At 41.4% G+C, this 16,084-nt stretch overlaps 6 protein-coding genes and 1 non-coding gene across 11 annotated transcripts; 3 read left to right on the top strand and 4 right to left on the bottom strand.

Annotated features, from left to right (window-relative positions):
* Positions 1–18: 18 nt before the first annotated feature.
* On the top strand, positions 19–3,063 carry LOC145700506 (exostosin-1b-like). The gene is made up of 8 exons (XM_081777781.1): positions 19–144; positions 187–303; positions 347–586; positions 631–972; positions 1,098–1,416; positions 1,459–1,875; positions 1,917–2,178; positions 2,220–3,063. The coding sequence occupies exons 1-8, from the start codon at positions 96–98 to the stop codon at positions 2,700–2,702; spliced, it is 2,229 nt and encodes a 742-aa protein (XP_081633907.1). The 5' UTR covers positions 19–95; the 3' UTR covers positions 2,703–3,063.
* Positions 3,064–3,067: 4 nt separating this feature from the next.
* LOC145700522 (ubiquitin-conjugating enzyme E2 J2-like) lies at positions 3,068–4,246 on the top strand. Its single transcript, XM_081777804.1, has 4 exons — positions 3,068–3,248; positions 3,297–3,779; positions 3,826–3,888; positions 3,931–4,246. Exons 1-4 carry the CDS (start codon positions 3,113–3,115, stop codon positions 4,029–4,031), a joined length of 783 nt encoding a protein of 260 aa, XP_081633930.1. The 5' UTR covers positions 3,068–3,112; the 3' UTR covers positions 4,032–4,246.
* Positions 4,247–4,286: 40 nt separating this feature from the next.
* Positions 4,287–5,498, top strand: LOC145700519 (ubiquitin-conjugating enzyme E2 J2-like). 2 transcript variants are annotated; one of them, XM_081777800.1, is made up of 4 exons: positions 4,287–4,422; positions 4,473–4,976; positions 5,019–5,117; positions 5,163–5,498. In XM_081777800.1, the coding sequence occupies exons 1-4, from the start codon at positions 4,287–4,289 to the stop codon at positions 5,267–5,269; spliced, it is 846 nt and encodes a 281-aa protein (XP_081633926.1). In that variant the 3' UTR covers positions 5,270–5,498. The 2 variants fall into 2 exon arrangements, with proteins under 2 accessions (XP_081633926.1, XP_081633925.1); XM_081777799.1 differs by having other exon boundaries at positions 4,464–4,976; positions 5,163–5,496.
* A 30-nt stretch (positions 5,499–5,528) lies between these two features.
* LOC145700507 (long-chain-fatty-acid--CoA ligase 1-like) lies at positions 5,529–15,536 on the bottom strand. 4 transcript variants are annotated; one of them, XM_081777784.1, is made up of 10 exons: positions 15,520–15,536; positions 13,688–13,858; positions 13,339–13,644; positions 13,096–13,294; positions 12,482–13,052; positions 12,259–12,440; positions 12,077–12,216; positions 11,944–12,033; positions 11,703–11,903; positions 11,504–11,659 (listed from the first exon to the last, which is right to left on the bottom strand). In XM_081777784.1, the coding sequence occupies exons 2-10, from the start codon at positions 13,820–13,822 to the stop codon at positions 11,555–11,557; spliced, it is 1,929 nt and encodes a 642-aa protein (XP_081633910.1). In that variant the 5' UTR covers positions 13,823–13,858; positions 15,520–15,536; the 3' UTR covers positions 11,504–11,554. The 4 variants fall into 4 exon arrangements, with proteins under 4 accessions (XP_081633911.1, XP_081633910.1, XP_081633908.1 ...); XM_081777782.1 differs by lacking the exon at positions 15,520–15,536 and adding an exon at positions 14,989–15,146; XM_081777783.1 differs by lacking the exon at positions 15,520–15,536 and adding an exon at positions 14,560–14,595.
* Positions 5,684–5,824, bottom strand: LOC145700868 (U4 spliceosomal RNA). The gene has a single exon (XR_014134238.1). It is a non-coding gene; the product is annotated as a U4 spliceosomal RNA (small nuclear RNA).
* On the bottom strand, positions 6,133–6,846 carry LOC145699414 (uncharacterized). Its single transcript, XM_081776687.1, has 2 exons — positions 6,602–6,846; positions 6,133–6,552 (listed from the first exon to the last, which is right to left on the bottom strand). The coding sequence occupies exons 1-2, from the start codon at positions 6,766–6,768 to the stop codon at positions 6,231–6,233; spliced, it is 489 nt and encodes a 162-aa protein (XP_081632813.1). The 5' UTR covers positions 6,769–6,846; the 3' UTR covers positions 6,133–6,230.
* Positions 7,560–8,785, bottom strand: LOC145699299 (uncharacterized). The gene is made up of 4 exons (XM_081776569.1): positions 8,574–8,785; positions 8,325–8,502; positions 7,903–8,218; positions 7,560–7,858 (listed from the first exon to the last, which is right to left on the bottom strand). The coding sequence occupies exons 1-4, from the start codon at positions 8,710–8,712 to the stop codon at positions 7,700–7,702; spliced, it is 792 nt and encodes a 263-aa protein (XP_081632695.1). The 5' UTR covers positions 8,713–8,785; the 3' UTR covers positions 7,560–7,699.
* Positions 15,537–16,084: the final 548 nt, after the last annotated feature.

Here is a 16,084-nt window from a genome sequence, read left to right as displayed (position 1 = left end):
CTGACAAAGGAATTTTCAGATGCACTTTCGTAATCGGAAACACTGTTGGAAGAATTTTCACTGAGAACGATTTCTTCCACGAGAACCCAACTTAGATGCGTTGTATAAAGCGCTATGGACTTGCATGTGTTGCTATCTTTTTGTGTAAGTAACAGTTTTCCTACTCCCGACTCAATCAACTTTTAGTGATTCTCTACATCAACCATCAGGCCCAGTACGCTTTATCCAACGATGAACACGGCGAAAACCACCGGAAACGGCGCTCACGCGACTACAATGAGCCTAATATTTCCTACGACGATGGTATTTCACTGGCAATAAATTGTTAAATCATCAGTTTATTCAGAGGAAAATGGTGTCGGAGCTTTTGACGAGGTGGAAACGGTGAATCGCGTGCTGGACTCGCGCCAGTGCCGCATGGAAAACTGCTTCAACGACGCAAATTGTAAAAAGCACGGTTTCAAGGTTTACATTTATCCACGTAAAGAAGAATACGGCACGCTCTCGGCTAACTACCTGAAGATATTGAACTCGATTAAACGGACGCCTTATTACACAGAAAATATCAGTGAAGCCTGTATAAAGAGTATGTGCAATTAGCTAATTCGAACATTGTTATTAAATTATTAGTCTTATCTGTGGATTCGATTGACCGAGATCCTCTATCGAAAGAACGCTACGTAAAAAACTTCGCTGGGCGACTGTCCCAAATACCGACGTGGAACAATGGAGAGAACCACCTCGTCTTCAACCTGTACTCTGGCACCTGGCCAGATTATCTCGAGGACCTCGGGTTTGACCTTGGGCACGCGATGCTAGCCAAGGCGTCGATTTCGTATCAGAAGTACCGCAGTGGATTTGACGTGTCGTTGCCGCTCTGGGGCGAGACCCACCCCGCCAAGGGAAAGCACTACGCCGAGAGCGCAATTGCAAAGTGGCCTTCTTTCGGCGCGCATCTCATGTCGTTCAAAGGTAAACAAAAAACTTATCTTAACTACGTCTGACGGTGATTTATTTGCCCGGCAACACCCTTGACCTACAATCCCTATCATTCTGGGACAAAAGATTTGATCACAAATTTATAACAAGCCTTTTAGGAAAGCGATATCTCAATGGAATCGGCTCAGTTACTCGTAACTCTCTTTATCACCTCCACGATGGCTCGAGAAGCGTAATGCTGACAACTTGCCGTCACGGAAAAGATTGGGAGAAACTCTGCCCTAATCGAGAATGCCTCGATAAATGTGCCGCTGATAACGAAGAGTACGATCGGTGGGATTACATCTCACTACTCAAAAATTCCACGTTCTGTCTCGTTCCCAGAGGTCGAAGATTGGGAAGCTTCCGCTTTATCGAAACGCTTCAGCAAGCTTGTGTCCCTGTTGTTTTAGCCGATGATTGGGTTCTTCCATTCAGGTCTAAACTTTCTACGTCAATCATATATCAACGAAATTCTAGTGAAGTCATTGACTGGGAGCGCTCCACAATCAACTGGGACGAAAAACTTCTACTGGAGCTTGGACAGCACCTGGAGGACGTCTCCCCAGCCAACGTGCTCAGAATGCGCCAAGAAGGAGCCAATTTGTACAGTACTTATTTCAGTTCCGTCGACCAGATTGTTAAAACGACACTGGAGATCATCCGTCAGCGCATCTTTCCTGAAGCAAGTGCGCCCCAATTCGTCTGGAACTCGACACCCGGCGCGCTCAGTTTAGTTCCAAATCTACGCCCAAGCAATACACCGTTTTACATTGAGAAGAAGGAGCACTCGCTCGATACAAAATTCACTGCCCTTATTCACACCGTACAGACTGTGCCTTCTTCCGCCGCGCCTATTATCAAGCTGATCAAAAATCTTTGGAAAACTGAATCTTGGTAAGATTGTTTTCATTTTGCCTCCATTTTATGACTTATAGCGGGCAAGTAATCGTCCTTTGGGCTTGCGAACATCCTCCACCAGTCGATTCCCGCTGGCCTCCTCCCCCGAAGGGGAAAAGTTTTTTGCTGCTAAGAGAAGATGAACTAAAAGTGTCGAACAGACTCTTCCCCTACGATCAAATTGAGTATGATGCCGTCTTGTCTCTCGATAACGATGTTTCCTTGCATCCAGAAGAAATAGCTTTTGCATTCTCCACCTGGTTATCGTTTCCAGAGCGCATTGTTGGCTTTCCGTCGCGGGTAAGTTGTTTACATCCCGTCAGTAGATAACCAATCTTCAGAGACATTACAATCGGTCTTCAAGCAAGACGACTCCGTGGCGATATACTTCGCAATGGGGCAATCATTACAGCATCGTTCTTACTGGCGCTGCTATCATTCACAAGTACTACTTCCACCTGTTCCAAAGTCTTCCATCCACCATGCTAAAGAAAGTAAATGACTACAGCAACTGCGAGGACATCTTAATGAACTTCATGGTTTCCGACATATCCGGCCAGCCACCTGTCAAAGTTACTCAAAAGAAGCAATACATGACAAAAACCGACTCGACCGAGCCTCAGCCCGTCGTTGGGAAGCTCGCGAGTCGGTGGGAGAATAACGCGCATTTTACGGAGCGTCAGCAGTGTATGAACTTCTTTGTCGACGAGTATGGAACTGTGCCGCTGATAGATACAGAGGTTCGATTTGACCCGCTTCTTTTCCGTGACGATGTTGCGCGGATGAGAAAGAAATATCCAAATGTTGATACCGTGGAGACATAGACGAGAACCAAGCTCTCGCGATTTCCACTGCTAGAATAACTTAATCCTAACTGTTCTCAAATGAGAGCCACAACTAACCTCGAGTGTCCGAAAAAGTTCAGAATATAAGAAATCTCAATGCATTCTATATTTTATTCTGCGAATTTCTTCTTGTACACAAAAACTAGCTTATGTCAGCTTCAATTCAAAACCCCTCTTCCAAACTGGAAAATGCCTTAAAACAGCTGGAAGCCCTCCCAGCATTGCACATTTGTCGAATTTACGATTTTAAATCTGTACAAAGCGAGATAAATATGAAATATATATGGTGACGCATAATTGCCCAGCAAAAATGAACAAAATAAATGATTAAAAATTGAAACCTCTTTTTCATTTGCATTCATTCAGTGAGAAAATCGTAAAGGGTCGAAATGTCGCAGGGTCACAATCAAATGGCAGTGAAAAGACTCCAAAAGGACTTTCTTGAAATGCAGAGCGAACCCACTCCGGGGCAATGGGCAAAGCCAGACCCAGCAAATATCTTGAAATGGCATTACTGTATCCAAGGTTCGTTCATCCTCATTTGAGATTCGAATACGACCAAATGAATTTTAGGGCCTGAGGATACGGACTACAAACGCGGCTTCTATGTTGGATATCTCATCTTTCCGAAAGAATATCCCTTCAAGGGACCAGATATCTACATGAGAACGCCCAATGGCCGATTAGCCCTAGACACAAAGCTTTGCTTGACTATCTGCGGCTGGCACCCTGAAACATGGTCCCCTCTTTGGGGCCCGCGGACTATCATCAACGGTATCCGGTCTTTTATGGCGGAAGAATCGAACGGACATGGCTCCCTCAAAATGTCAAAGCAACACCGGGAGAAATTCGCAGAGGAATCTGGATCATGGAACATCAAAAAGTTGCCAGAATTTCAAGAGTATTTTCCGGAAGCGATGGCCGCGATTCTAGACAAACAAGGTGAAAATAATGACGCAGGTCCTTCAAAGAAGCCGGTCAAACCTGTAAAGCCGAGCAATACAGCTGGTAAGCCGGCGAGAGACCCTGTTGTTCGAAGACTCCCTCAAGCTCAAGGTTGCAATTAGCAATAAATTATGAAATTAAAGTGCATGCATTTTAGCTCAAGCAAAAAAGGAGAAGCAGAAGTCAGCAGCCGTGGTTGTCGCTAAGCGTGTCCGCCCAGGTAAAATGAAACGGTTTGTCCTATAATCTAACTGTATCTTAGCGGTTGACGACCCGATAATCCTCTCCGACGACGATGAACCTGGAGCTCGACGAGATGCACCAAAGAAGCTGAAAAACGACGATGTCGTTATCATCGACTGAGAAAAAGTCAACTACCTCTCTATAGAAACCTACCGCTATTACACTCGTTTTTGACTTTTTTATTTTCATTTTCCACTATAATCTGAATCATAATTCGCTACCAAACGCTGTCATAAAAATGCTGAAAGCAACTGCTCAATCTACAGATACAAAAAAATATATGTACTACTCAAGTTAACTGTCAATACAATTAAACTAACTTGCAATGAATTAAATTCTATTCAAGGGGTACTAGCAAAATCGAAAAGGGTGAAAATGTCGGTTGGACCGAGTCCTATGGCCGTAAAACGTCTGAAACAAGACCTGATAGATATGGAAAACGATCCTACACCAGGACAATGGGCAAAGCCTGATCCGGCCAATCTCATGAAATGGTGGTACTGTATCAAAGGTTAATTTATAAGAATTTTCGTCAGAAAAGATAGCGTTTAGGCCCAAAAGACACTCCTTACGAACGCGGTTATTACGTTGGCCACCTCATGTTTCCAAAAGACTACCCCTTCAAAGGCCCAGAAATCTATATGATGACGCCAAACGGTCGACTAGCTACCGGTAGAAAGCTGTGTCTGTCGATTTCAAGCTACCACCCAGAAACGTGGTCGCCGATGTGGGGCCCACGAACGATCATCAATGGCATCTCCTCATTTATGGCCGAGGAGTCAGTGGGGATCGGAAGCATGCTAGAGTCCAATGAGAAACGACAGAAGCTCGCTGATGCATCAGGAGAGTGGAATAAGAAGAACTTCAAAGACTTCCACGAATATTTCCCAGAAGCACTTGGCGAGATCCTTGACAAAGAAGATAGCAACAAATCAGCAGGCCCTTCTAAGAAACCTCCAAAGAAATCTTACCCAGACAACACTGCGGAAGTCGAGAAAATCAAGGAAGATAGAAAAGCTAAATTGGCGAGACTTCCGCTTGTTCGAAATCTTCCTCAATTTCCAGGTAGACAAGCATCTTAAAACATATGTTTACTTCAAGTTCTAGCGCGCAAAAATGCTCGTGCCGGGGCACTGCAACCCCCAGCAAAGGCGGAGAAAAAACCTGAGCAAGCTGCCCCACCTAGCCCAAAACGCGTTCGACCAGGTAATAAATAGAAACGCTGTCAAATATGGTCAATTGTGATTTTAGTTCAAACCCAAGCGATTATAATCGACTCCGACGAAGAGGACAAGCCACAGCCACTTCAAAATCCACCGAAGAAAAAGAAAAACGACGACGTGATCGTCATCGACTAAGCATAAGTCCTTCAGCATAATTCATCCTCTTTTTTCACCGTGCCCATTCAAAATTTTCGTTCTCTTTTTGCTCTTCTGTAAATACTATCGACTGAAAATTTAAATAACTGAAATCCGCAACACTGTCCGAAAACCTGGAGCTTCAGTTGCTGTCGAGCAACTACCGAATGAAATTTGTGTAACAGATATTTTAATGCAATAAAGATCTTTTAAATATATTCGATCACAGAATACAAGTGTATTGGATAGTTATCCAATTTGTATTCTTACTTCTGATAAAACTTGCAGGATTCCGCAAATATAAAGTTTCATTTGGGCGTCTTCGTTCATACGATCATCATGAAAATTTTTAGGGTTGATGTTGGCAGATTTTTTGCACCATTTTGGCTGTTCAAAATCTTCGTTATTACGAGGAGACCGTAGCCTCCTTCAGAAATTGCCTATGTGGACGGTATTTCACGTCCGCATGGCGGGGTATTGGGTATAGTTTTCAATTAGCAATAATCGCAACTCGGATAAACCTCATCGTTTACGATACTGCCACTGCGCAAAGCTAAAGATTAGAATTACTGGTAAATGACCGTCTCTACCGGTTTCAAACGCTATTATGGTGTTCAAATTGAAATAGAGAACCGTATTTTCCCTTTGAATTCAGTCAACTTTTTTGTGAATAACGCATTTTGTAAGACACTAGATACTTCTCAGACCGTTGTAACTAATGTGAACTTATAAATTTTTGCCTATAGAAACAGTCGTTATGACAACTCGGACATTTAAAATGTCACATTTTCCCTTTTTAAATGTCGGAATTCTTGACTCGGAAATTAATGAAGACGTATTTATTAAACGTAGAAATTTTAAAATTTGACGAGAATAGTTGGTCAGTGTTTTGAGCAGTGAAGATACAGCAGATTCGAAGATTGAAAGAAGCGCTTATTTGTAAGATTCAGCATCGACATTTTTAAAAGTAATAGTGTCCAAGAGCAGCCGGTGGTATTTCTGTTTTCAGAACGCATTGTTGAATTAGCTCTCGTCTTCTTCGCGGGTCCATTTCTTGCTCGCACCAAAAGTCGAGGAGATTTTCTGATTCTTCTTGCTCCAGTTTATAAATAAGAGAGCTTTTCAAGGAATTCCTGGTCCATTCATCGTAGATATTGAGTATTTTGGCCATATGACGGAGAGAATGTGCAAAAATTGATCCAATAGCTGCCATCGAACGCGGAGAAAACATTTGGTGGTGATAATATCGATCAGCTTCCTCGAGGTACAGCTTGAACCAAGCTCTGAAAGAAATTTTGGAATCTTGCATATTTTTATTGAAATGTTACTTACTTTTGACAGCAAGCAGCATTCAGAGCCCATCTATCTGGGTATTCCTGGTCTGCTATCATTCTGTAAACATGGATGAGAACATCGCCGATCATGTGAAGTTTTGATAGCTCTACATTTCTCTTGGTCTCAAAGTCGTTGCTTCTCGAGACACTTGCTGAGTTTCGCATTATTTTTACCTCCTTTTTGCAAAAAGTAAAAAGGTAGTTTTGTCTTTCTCTATTTTTCGCCGAGGCAAATTATATCGATCCTTGATCGACCGCGTTTTAAAGAAAATCGAAGACTGCTCATTATTTATAGTTTTTGAAAAGGGAAATTTTCCCTTATAAGATCCCTATAGTCAAGAATACTGACGAAGAAAGTCTGACTATCTATTCTATTCATGTAATCATTGAGAACAATAAAACTCTTAATTTAAGGCTAGGGTGGTCGATTTTGCCCAAAGCAGAGCTCATAAACTCTGGACTTATGAATGCTAGAATACCCAGTAATGGCTAAAAATAAAGATCTATCCTAGATCTTCTGAATTACAGAAGGTTTTTTTGTTCTGCCAAGATTTCTGCCAAATTTCGGAGTTTTTGAGCCTTGAATATTGGCTATTTTCGCAATTTTGGCCGAGATGCCAACTTTAAAGCCTCCGGAAGTGATTTTTTTCTTGGCAGAACGAAAAAACCTTCTGTATTTCAGAAGATCTAGGATAGATCTTTATTTTTAGCCATTACTGGGTATTCTAGCATTCATAAGTCCAGAGTTTATGAGCTCTGCTTTGGGCCAACTCGAGTCGAGTTACTCGACCACCCTAGCCTTAATTCGTGATGTTTTCTCGAGTCATTTTCCCTTCGTGATCTCAAAGATACCTCAAAGTGTACTAACTTGATCTTTTTAAATATGGTTAAACTCCAACAGACTTTGGGAGATCATTTACGAGCATTTGCTTTTATAGAGAAAGACTGAGCGATAATTCTTTTTTGATATTTTATTAATAAGAACGGTTAGAAAGTCAAAAATATATACAGTTAAACGGAGTTGGTAGATCAGTTAAAAAATTATAAGAGAGTTGTTAGAATGGTCGGTAATTTTCTCAATTTACCAACTGAAAGTTTAACACTGGCCCTCTGGCTTGACTTCTGTGCCATCGCAGCACTGATTTGCTCGTCGGGGAGTGTTGAAGGGGAAGGTGGTCTTGTCACCACAGCACTCGACGATTGGGTTGCCACCACCGATTGGTTTCACGCAGGTAGCCTCTCGGTCGAAACCTCCCTGAATGATCCGTTAACAACTGAAACAACTGATTATGTGCTTACCTTGACGGAATGGAGGCTTTCGTCCCACTCACTCTCATATTTAGAGAGAGCTCGGGCGAGCTGGAGATCACACTCGCAGATGCTTCGTCGGCAAGAGCCGAGTCTGTTGGTGCATTGGACGTCTTTGGTGCCATCATCGTTGGTGATGAGGTCGAATCGGTAGCCGAACTCTTCACCGGCGCATCCTCGGCTAACATCGCTGTATTCTTCGTTGAGGCATCTGTAGCACTGCTTGAAGTCCTTGCAAGATCGATCGATGTTATCCTGGGGCTTTCCGTATCCACCGGAAGCGATGTCGTGAGAGCCTTCTGGAAGACTAAAAAGGAAAGTCAAATACGGTTAAGTCTCGACCAAAGAGGGAAAGACGATCGACGTCAGCGTTTCAGGAAATCGTAAAGTAAGGGAAAACGATGAATACTCACCAGTAGCAACCGTAGTAGCAGTATCGTCCGAAAAGTTGTTCTTGCTGGAGCCAGAGGACGACGATCTTGAGCTGTCGGAATTTTCGCATGGAGAATTCGTCCATAGCTCGAAGTCCTTCTAACTCTCCGCTGTCCATGAGGTTCATGATGAGCTGATCGATTTCGTCAACGCTACCTCCTAAGAATTACAATTAGCGTCTGTGAGATCTTCTTTTATTTCGACTATTTGCATCTCTAGAAAGTACTTACCGGAGATATCAGCAAGGATGTCGGAGTAAAAGTCAGCAGCTTCCTCTCCAGAGAAGGAGTAGGCAACATCTCGTCGGGTTCGGCTGAGAGTCATCTCGCTAGCAAGAGCTCCGACGGTGAAAAAGTTGAAAAGCTTCATTTTTTTATTTGTTATTGAGCTGCTGACTGTTTTACTTTAACTCGAGTTATTTCGATTTTTGGATGGTAATTAGCTGCGTCGGCGCGCTTATATGGGAACGAAAATGCTCGAACAGCGCCACCTGAGTTTTCCTGAGTCTGCAAATTTACCGCGCGAGGAGCGGCTTCAGCGATTTGTGGTTTAAAGCTTCCTCTGAATATGATGTTCAGGATATTATTGCTAACCATAGATACTTCTGGTACATCCTCTTCTCTCAGAATTAATAATAGCATGCATTTTTTGAATCTATGGAAAGGGACAAATTCTAGACGCGAAATATTTATCGGAGCAGGGAAATCAAAGAATGACTTAAAAGAATACATGTATTCCAGGTTGATGAAGGTCTGATAGTTGACTGCTGTTTCAGCAATTTTCCAGATCTTTTGAATATCCCAGGTCTCAAGTTCATTCGTATTCATGCATTTTATGTGGAGAGAAATTGTTGATATTTTGATAAATTGAGCTCGCTCCAAGATTAGTTTTTTCCGAACTAAAATTTCCTTCTTTAACCCACGATGAATGAAAACAGTCGTTTTTCTGATGCACCAAAAACCGTTCGGTCGCGGTTTTCCAAGATTGAATTTCAATAGAGAACCCGTGAAACCTCGCAACTTCCAAAATCGCTGAACTTGCTTTAAAAACAGGGAGACCTTTTCACTTCTCGCGAAAAATTCGTCAGTCCGACATTCTGAAAATGGCAGCGACCAGCTGATGAATAAGCTGAATGATATTTCCCATGGCGGACGAAAATCGACAGCGTTGACAAGTGCTGCTTTTTCCATCCCCAGTTCGCAAAGCGAGGAAAAAATGATTTAGAAACGCTAATTCAGCTTGATTTATTTGTTTATGCTAATATTCGATCTGCGTTCAACGATAGTTATTCAAGAGAAAATGGCACTTTGTTTATTTTCTCATTTACTGTAAATTTAAAATTGAAATGCAACTGGAATCTGAAGCAAAAAATACTTTAAAAGCTTACTTATTTGGTCACAATATTATGTGACATTATCTATCATGCTGGTTAGAATTCTTTTTCATTCTTCAGTCAACCATAATTTCTACGATAAATTCCTCGGTTGCTCAGTCAAAAAACCATCTCAGTTTAACCTCAAGGATAGTAATGAATTCAAAGTTGCGTATTCCACACCATCGCAGCTGGCGGGTTAATTCAGTTTGAAATTGTTTTCGAAAAACGTCAAGAAACGACCAGCGAGCCACGTCTTTATGAATACGCCCTTGTGGTTTGGGAAAGAACCTTTCGTAAAAATCTCGACAATGACATGAGCGCTAACTTAATCGTTTTAACGGAGCATGAAATTCAGGTACTAACCGGGCTCAAGACTTGCCAAGTGAACTTTTCAGAAGGCACTTGGAAAATCATGTAATTTTTGGTGTTTCAAGGGTGGAGCTAACTGCTTAGAAATTCGCCAAAATTTCTTAAAATTTCAGAAAATTTTGAAATCAGATGTTTTATCTTTGAGCCAAGGTTACCCAGTTCTCAATTAGTTTCGATCAAAATGAACGTATCTCAAACTTAAAAACCCTCCTCCGTATCTGACTCTTGCGCAGAGGTCAGCCAATTGTTCGTTCTAAACCAATTTCGCGAAAAAGGGCCTCGCACCTTTCCGCCGAGTGATAAAATAAATCAGCTCGAAACTTACAAAATGGAAAGTTTCATCCCATTTTTTATAAAGAGGATAATTTTTGGAGCCTATTGATGTGAAAAAGTATGAATCAAATGATGCAAACCAGATTTCAAAGCTGTGTTATGAAATAACGTAAGTCTCAAAAGAAAAAAAAAGAGCAGTTCAGAACCAAATTTGTATTTTGAAAGTCAAGCTCGGGACTTGAAAAGGAGAAATATACTAACTCAGTATACGAACAAAAGTGGAAAATCCCGACCGAGAAGATCCGAATTGCGGCTTTCTCCGATCCACGAAATAATAACCACTAATCTTTATTTGACCAACTTATCCACGACTAGTCGAAAAACGGAATCCTTAGTCAGCTTAATTGATCCTGTAGCTATTTTTCTGCGGTTTTTTTTCCAAAGGCCAGAATTTGCATTCACAATCATTCGATTATGTTAAACAACTTGTTTTTTAGACAAAAAGGTTGGTTAGGGATTGTACCCTTTAAACTACACGTAACGTTTTCCTAAAACCCGGTTTCTTTAAATGAGATTCTCAATTGCGTTGAGCGGCTGTGAAATTTTGACCAAAAGGTCATCTGATTACGTTGGGGCTGATAAAGTCCCAAGTTGGCGTGTCTTTTCTCAGATAGTTTCAAGCGATCTGTAACAGTACCTTCCAATTATAATTGGAAGGGCATGACATTTCAAATCATAAAGCATGACATCATAAGTAGGTCTAAAAATCAGCTCACTGTAATCTCTTTCTAATGCTTGAGTTTTTTCATTATTATGAATCGCCAGGTTTCGGCGATCATTTTGATAGTAAAATCGTCCAAATCGGCCAATCCGATTTATCCCTAATCACTCAGGGATAATGATCGCGGGAATCTGTCAATTCATTATAATGAAAAAACTAGAGCATTAGAATGATCACTCTCTATTGTTGATAGAAACTTTTAATGAAAAAATTATTTCTCGCACAGTCGCAACTCCACCAAATAAACAAACCTCTTGAGTAGAGCCTATAAAAGTTCCAATTCGACATTCCGTATATTCATACCGCTATTCTTGACAATGGCGATTTTGAAAATGCTCAAAGTTTTTTCTCAGCGTTGCATATAATTATAAGTGAGGTTATTTTTATTTAGAGGAGTATTCAGACATGTTAATTTAGTTATTCAGTTCTTCATAGAGTTTCTCCATAATCGACATGTATTTCTTTTGGATTGCTGGTCGTTTGGCTTTTTGGGTAGGAGTGAGCAGCTCATTTTCAATCTAAACACAGAGTTTACACACTCTCTCAAAGATTGCTTCTTACAGAGAAAAGCTCGTGTTCGAGGTAAATGGCTTTTGGGACTTCATATCCTTTGACTCCATCTTCGCGGGCGAATTTATTGATAGCACTGAGGAAATTAGCGGCAGTATCGGGATCGGCGCAGGCTTCTTGGAATGTTCGGCACTTTCCATATTCCTTCATAAATTTCTCCTCATCTGGAACGATGATCGCGACGTTGGTGGCCTAAATTTCCTATAAAGAGGAAGATGAGATTAAATTTCACCTGAAGAGAAGATCCCCAAAGGAACATTTGAGCGATATGTGGATGTTTTCCATAAACACCTTCAATCTTTTCCGGGGCGATGTACTCTCCCTAAAAACTCAAATAAACAAAAGTTTTAAGATTCAATTTTTACCAAGGCGGTTTTGTAAATGTGTTTCTTTCGGTCAATGATTTTGATAGTTCCGTTTTCCATCCACTGTCCGATATCTCCGGTATGAAGCCAACCGTCTTCATCGATGGTTTCGGCAGTCTTTTCAGGATCGTTGTAGTACCCTTTGTTTTTTTTATAAAGAGGACAATTGAAAAATCACTGACCTTGCATGACGTTGTCTCCTCGGAAACAGATCTCTCCTTTGCCGTCTTTTCCGAAATATTCCATATCTGGGACATCAGCAAGCTTGATCTCGTTCCATGGCTGGGGAGGTCCAACGCATCCGTCTTCTTTTTGGTAATTGACGAAGGAAGTTCCGGTTCCGCAGCCGACATTTTCAGTTTGACTAAAACGGGTTAGGGAATGTAAAGATTCGGGAAAACTTACCCGTAGGCTTCAATAACGTAGCAACTGAAGATTTCTCTGATGAAACCTCTGACTTTAGGATTCAAAGGAGCAGCTCCAGAGACCCAAGTGTGGATTCGCCCGCCGAGAAGATTCTGGACCTTTTTGAGGACGAGCTTGTCCCACAGAGTATCCTTGGTGACCTGGCCCTTGTCGAGTCTACCTCGCTTGGAAGCAGTAGCGGCACCAAGAAGCCAGCCCTTGAGTTTGCTCTCAGCCATAGTTGCCTGAATCTTGTCGTAGAGTCGGTTCATGACTCGAGGAACAGAGCCGAAGATGGTAGGTCGGACAACAGCGAGCTCATCGAGGAGTTTCTTGATGTCCCCGGAACTGAACCACCACTGGCCACCAACACTCATGAGGACGCAGTGGACAGCTCGCTCGAAGATGTGGGCCATTGGAAGGTAGGAATACCAGACGTCGTTGGTGTTCCAAGGCTCGGGAACGGAAAAGATGGTGATGCCGTTGGCGACAGTACAGATGTTCTTGTGGGTAAGCACGACACCTTTGGGATTGCCGGTTGTTCCAGAAGTGTAGTTAATTGTGGCCATGTCTATCAATTTTATTGAATATTCCGATGAGGTAAAATTTATTACCAGATGAGGTAGGGAGAACATTCTTGGAATCGTCGCTATCTCCAGTGCCGACAAAATCGGAGAAGCTGACAATATTGACATCGGTGTTGTCGGTTTTGTACTCTCTGAGCATAACGATGGTCTTCAGGTGCTCAGGCTTGACCTTCAAAATCAAATCGAGCTTTTTCTGGTCTTGAATGAAGCAGATTGGGGCTTCGGTCTAAAAAGATGCTGATGTCTTTGTTGAAAAAGAGTTTGATTTACCTGTTCAAGAATGAACTTGACGGCTTCCTCACCAAGAGTATCGTAGAGTGAGACATTGCAGAGATTCTGAAAGTAGCCACCAATAATAATGGCGTCATACTCGAAACAGTTAGCAGAGAAGATAGCGATCTTGCTCTTGCCATTGATAAGTCCGAGCTTGTTGAAGGCGTTTCCAAGTCGCTGAGCAATGGTCTTCAGCTCGCCGTAGGTTTGAGTCTCGTACTTTCCTTCAGCGTTTGGAGTTCCGCAGCAAACACCGTCTTCTCCAGCAGCTTTGAGACCCTGTTGGAAGCATTCCATCAAAGTCTTTTGAATACTTTTAGAACAGGAAAGCTTGGGGAAGAAATACCTGTGGAACACCTTCAGGAAGTTTCCAGACACCATTTTGTTCGCAGAGAATATTATGACGAGCAAATGTTTTGGCATCAGCTTCATAAGTCTGCGGCTCATCGAGAGTCTTCAAGGGGCGGTTCTTACTCTCCATTCCGGGAATTTGATACACGCTCTCTCTTTTCTCGGGCTATGAGACAAATAATTAACTGGAAAACAAAAATACGGAAAAATCGTAAAACTGGTAGTTTTTTTAAGTGATAAACGACGATAAAAATCACCGATTCTCGCAGTGCGTCAGTGCTTTTGAATTGGATGCTGCTGCTCACTCAGCAGAAAAACTTTATTGTTTGAAAATCAAGAAAGGAAAGTATACAAAGGCCAATCGTGAAAATACCATGGAGTTTAACTCTTTTGGGAGAAAGCCCCTGGCCCCCTTCCCCGTATCCCGCCCAAATCACTGTCGGGGAAGTCTAGAAAAACTCTTTAACGCTCGCTTGGCAGCTTAGAAGACTTTCGAGATTCAGAAGAACAGAATCTGGAAAGTCCGAGCCAATGAGAGAGCCGACAAGACTTCGCGCGGCTTCTCCCCCAAATTAGGCGCGCAAAGAATGAGCTACTGAAAAAGTCAGTGCATTTTTCAGTAGCTCAGATTCTCAATCTCCCCTTAGAGCTCAACTCCATGGTAGGTGAGCCAAAGTTTTAACTCACATGAAAAATGACGCCATTTTTCCTACCAAAGTTTGTTTTTAACGATTTTGTTAAGCCGTGTTAACGAGTTTTATGGGGCCATTGTTTTTCTCTAGCATTCTTCGTAGTAGTTACGTAAGCATGTCTCTTGCCCGCATTCCGCTGCAGATTTGATTGTTTAATTTTAAAAAATAATTTTACCTCATTACTGCAGCAGGGCATTATGTTTTCTTTTGATAAAAATATCAACTTTTTATGGAAGGTCGAATGTTCCTGGAACTAACAATATCTTCTATTCTAGAGAAATATGCATTACTTCTTACATAACAGCCATTTTCTCAAAATACTGTGTCCATCTCTTTACCTCGGTTACATTTCTATTTTTACACAATGTCATTTTTAGTACCCTAGGAAACTAAAAGAAGCTTATCGCCCTGCCTCTATTATCGGCTTCATCAACATAAAAAATGCATATTTACGACGTGATTCGCCACTTACGTTTTTGCTTCCGTTTATAAAAAGTATAATCTCTTAGTTTTTCGAAAATCTTATTGTTAAATAAACGGTTTATTTACTGGCTCCATATTTGGGTTAAAAAGGAGACAGTGCATTAAAAATATTTATCATCACCTGATACGAGTTGCCCCAACTCTTGCACATTCTTTCTTATTTCGACTCTTACGAAAATCTCTGACTTTTGATCTTGAAGAAAAAAAAAGAAAAATTTTGCAGATTTTTATATGTTTACGGTTGCGAAAAGCGGAAATTTCTGATTTCTGATATTTGCTCCGGGCTCCTAAAAACTAAAGCACGCTTGAATGCTCTCGCAATCCGTAAAATCATATGACCTCGATTACTTTCTAGTTGTAGCGCAGTGGAGGTTTAAAATCAGGGGATGAGTGAGCGTCAACCCCGTGACGGACACAACATCAAAGGATTTAGGACACTTCGGAACAGACTTTGTCTGTTTATGCTTTTTGGAGTTTTGAGTGTCTGGCCTTTGTTGTCCAAGGTTATATTTTTAACCCATCCATTCCGCTACTACTTTTTGCTTTCTACTCTACTTTCATGCTAAAAGAAAGCTCTTTTTCCATACCAAAGTGACCGAAAATCCTAATCCACTGTAAAACAAACGCTACGTAATGGAATAAAAACGGTTACCTTTGCCGAAAAACTCTCTCAACGTGGAAAGTGTGTGGCAAAGACCGTTTTGCTGATCGGCACAAAACGGCCTTAGGGTAGACATTGGCGTTTATGTCGTCTTCTTCACAACAATACATCATTCCGATAGATCGGGGTTCTCGTAAATCGCCAAAAGCGTCCAAGATAGTGCCTTTGTTTTGACCAACATTTTGGATTTATGACAATTTACGCCAGATAGAATTAAATTTTAAAAGGACTTTTATATGCTGCAGGCAAGAACAGCCTATTTTTAAGCTAATTCAAATGTTTTTGGGTACAGCAACGGCTGATAAACATTCAAAATTCCATTTTATTCGTCATTATCATCGAGGATGAGAAGCATCGAAGAATTATCTTTCACTTTTTATGATAGAAATTTTTAATAGAATAATTATTTCTTCAATATTTTATCAGAAAATTAAGCAATTTTACCTTCTTTTATCAGCATTTAAAGCACGTCAAACAAACATCCTTTGAGTTAAGCCCGTAAGAGTTCCAAGTTGAAACTCTCAGTTGTTCTAATTGTATGTAAGGTTATTTTTAT

Source organism: Oikopleura dioica, chromosome 2, assembly GCF_907165135.1.
Source record: "Oikopleura dioica chromosome 2, OKI2018_I68_1.0, whole genome shotgun sequence".
In the NCBI taxonomy this organism is placed as follows: domain Eukaryota; kingdom Metazoa; phylum Chordata; class Appendicularia; order Copelata; family Oikopleuridae; genus Oikopleura; species Oikopleura dioica.
This window is presented reverse-complemented; position numbering and strand designations above follow the sequence as displayed.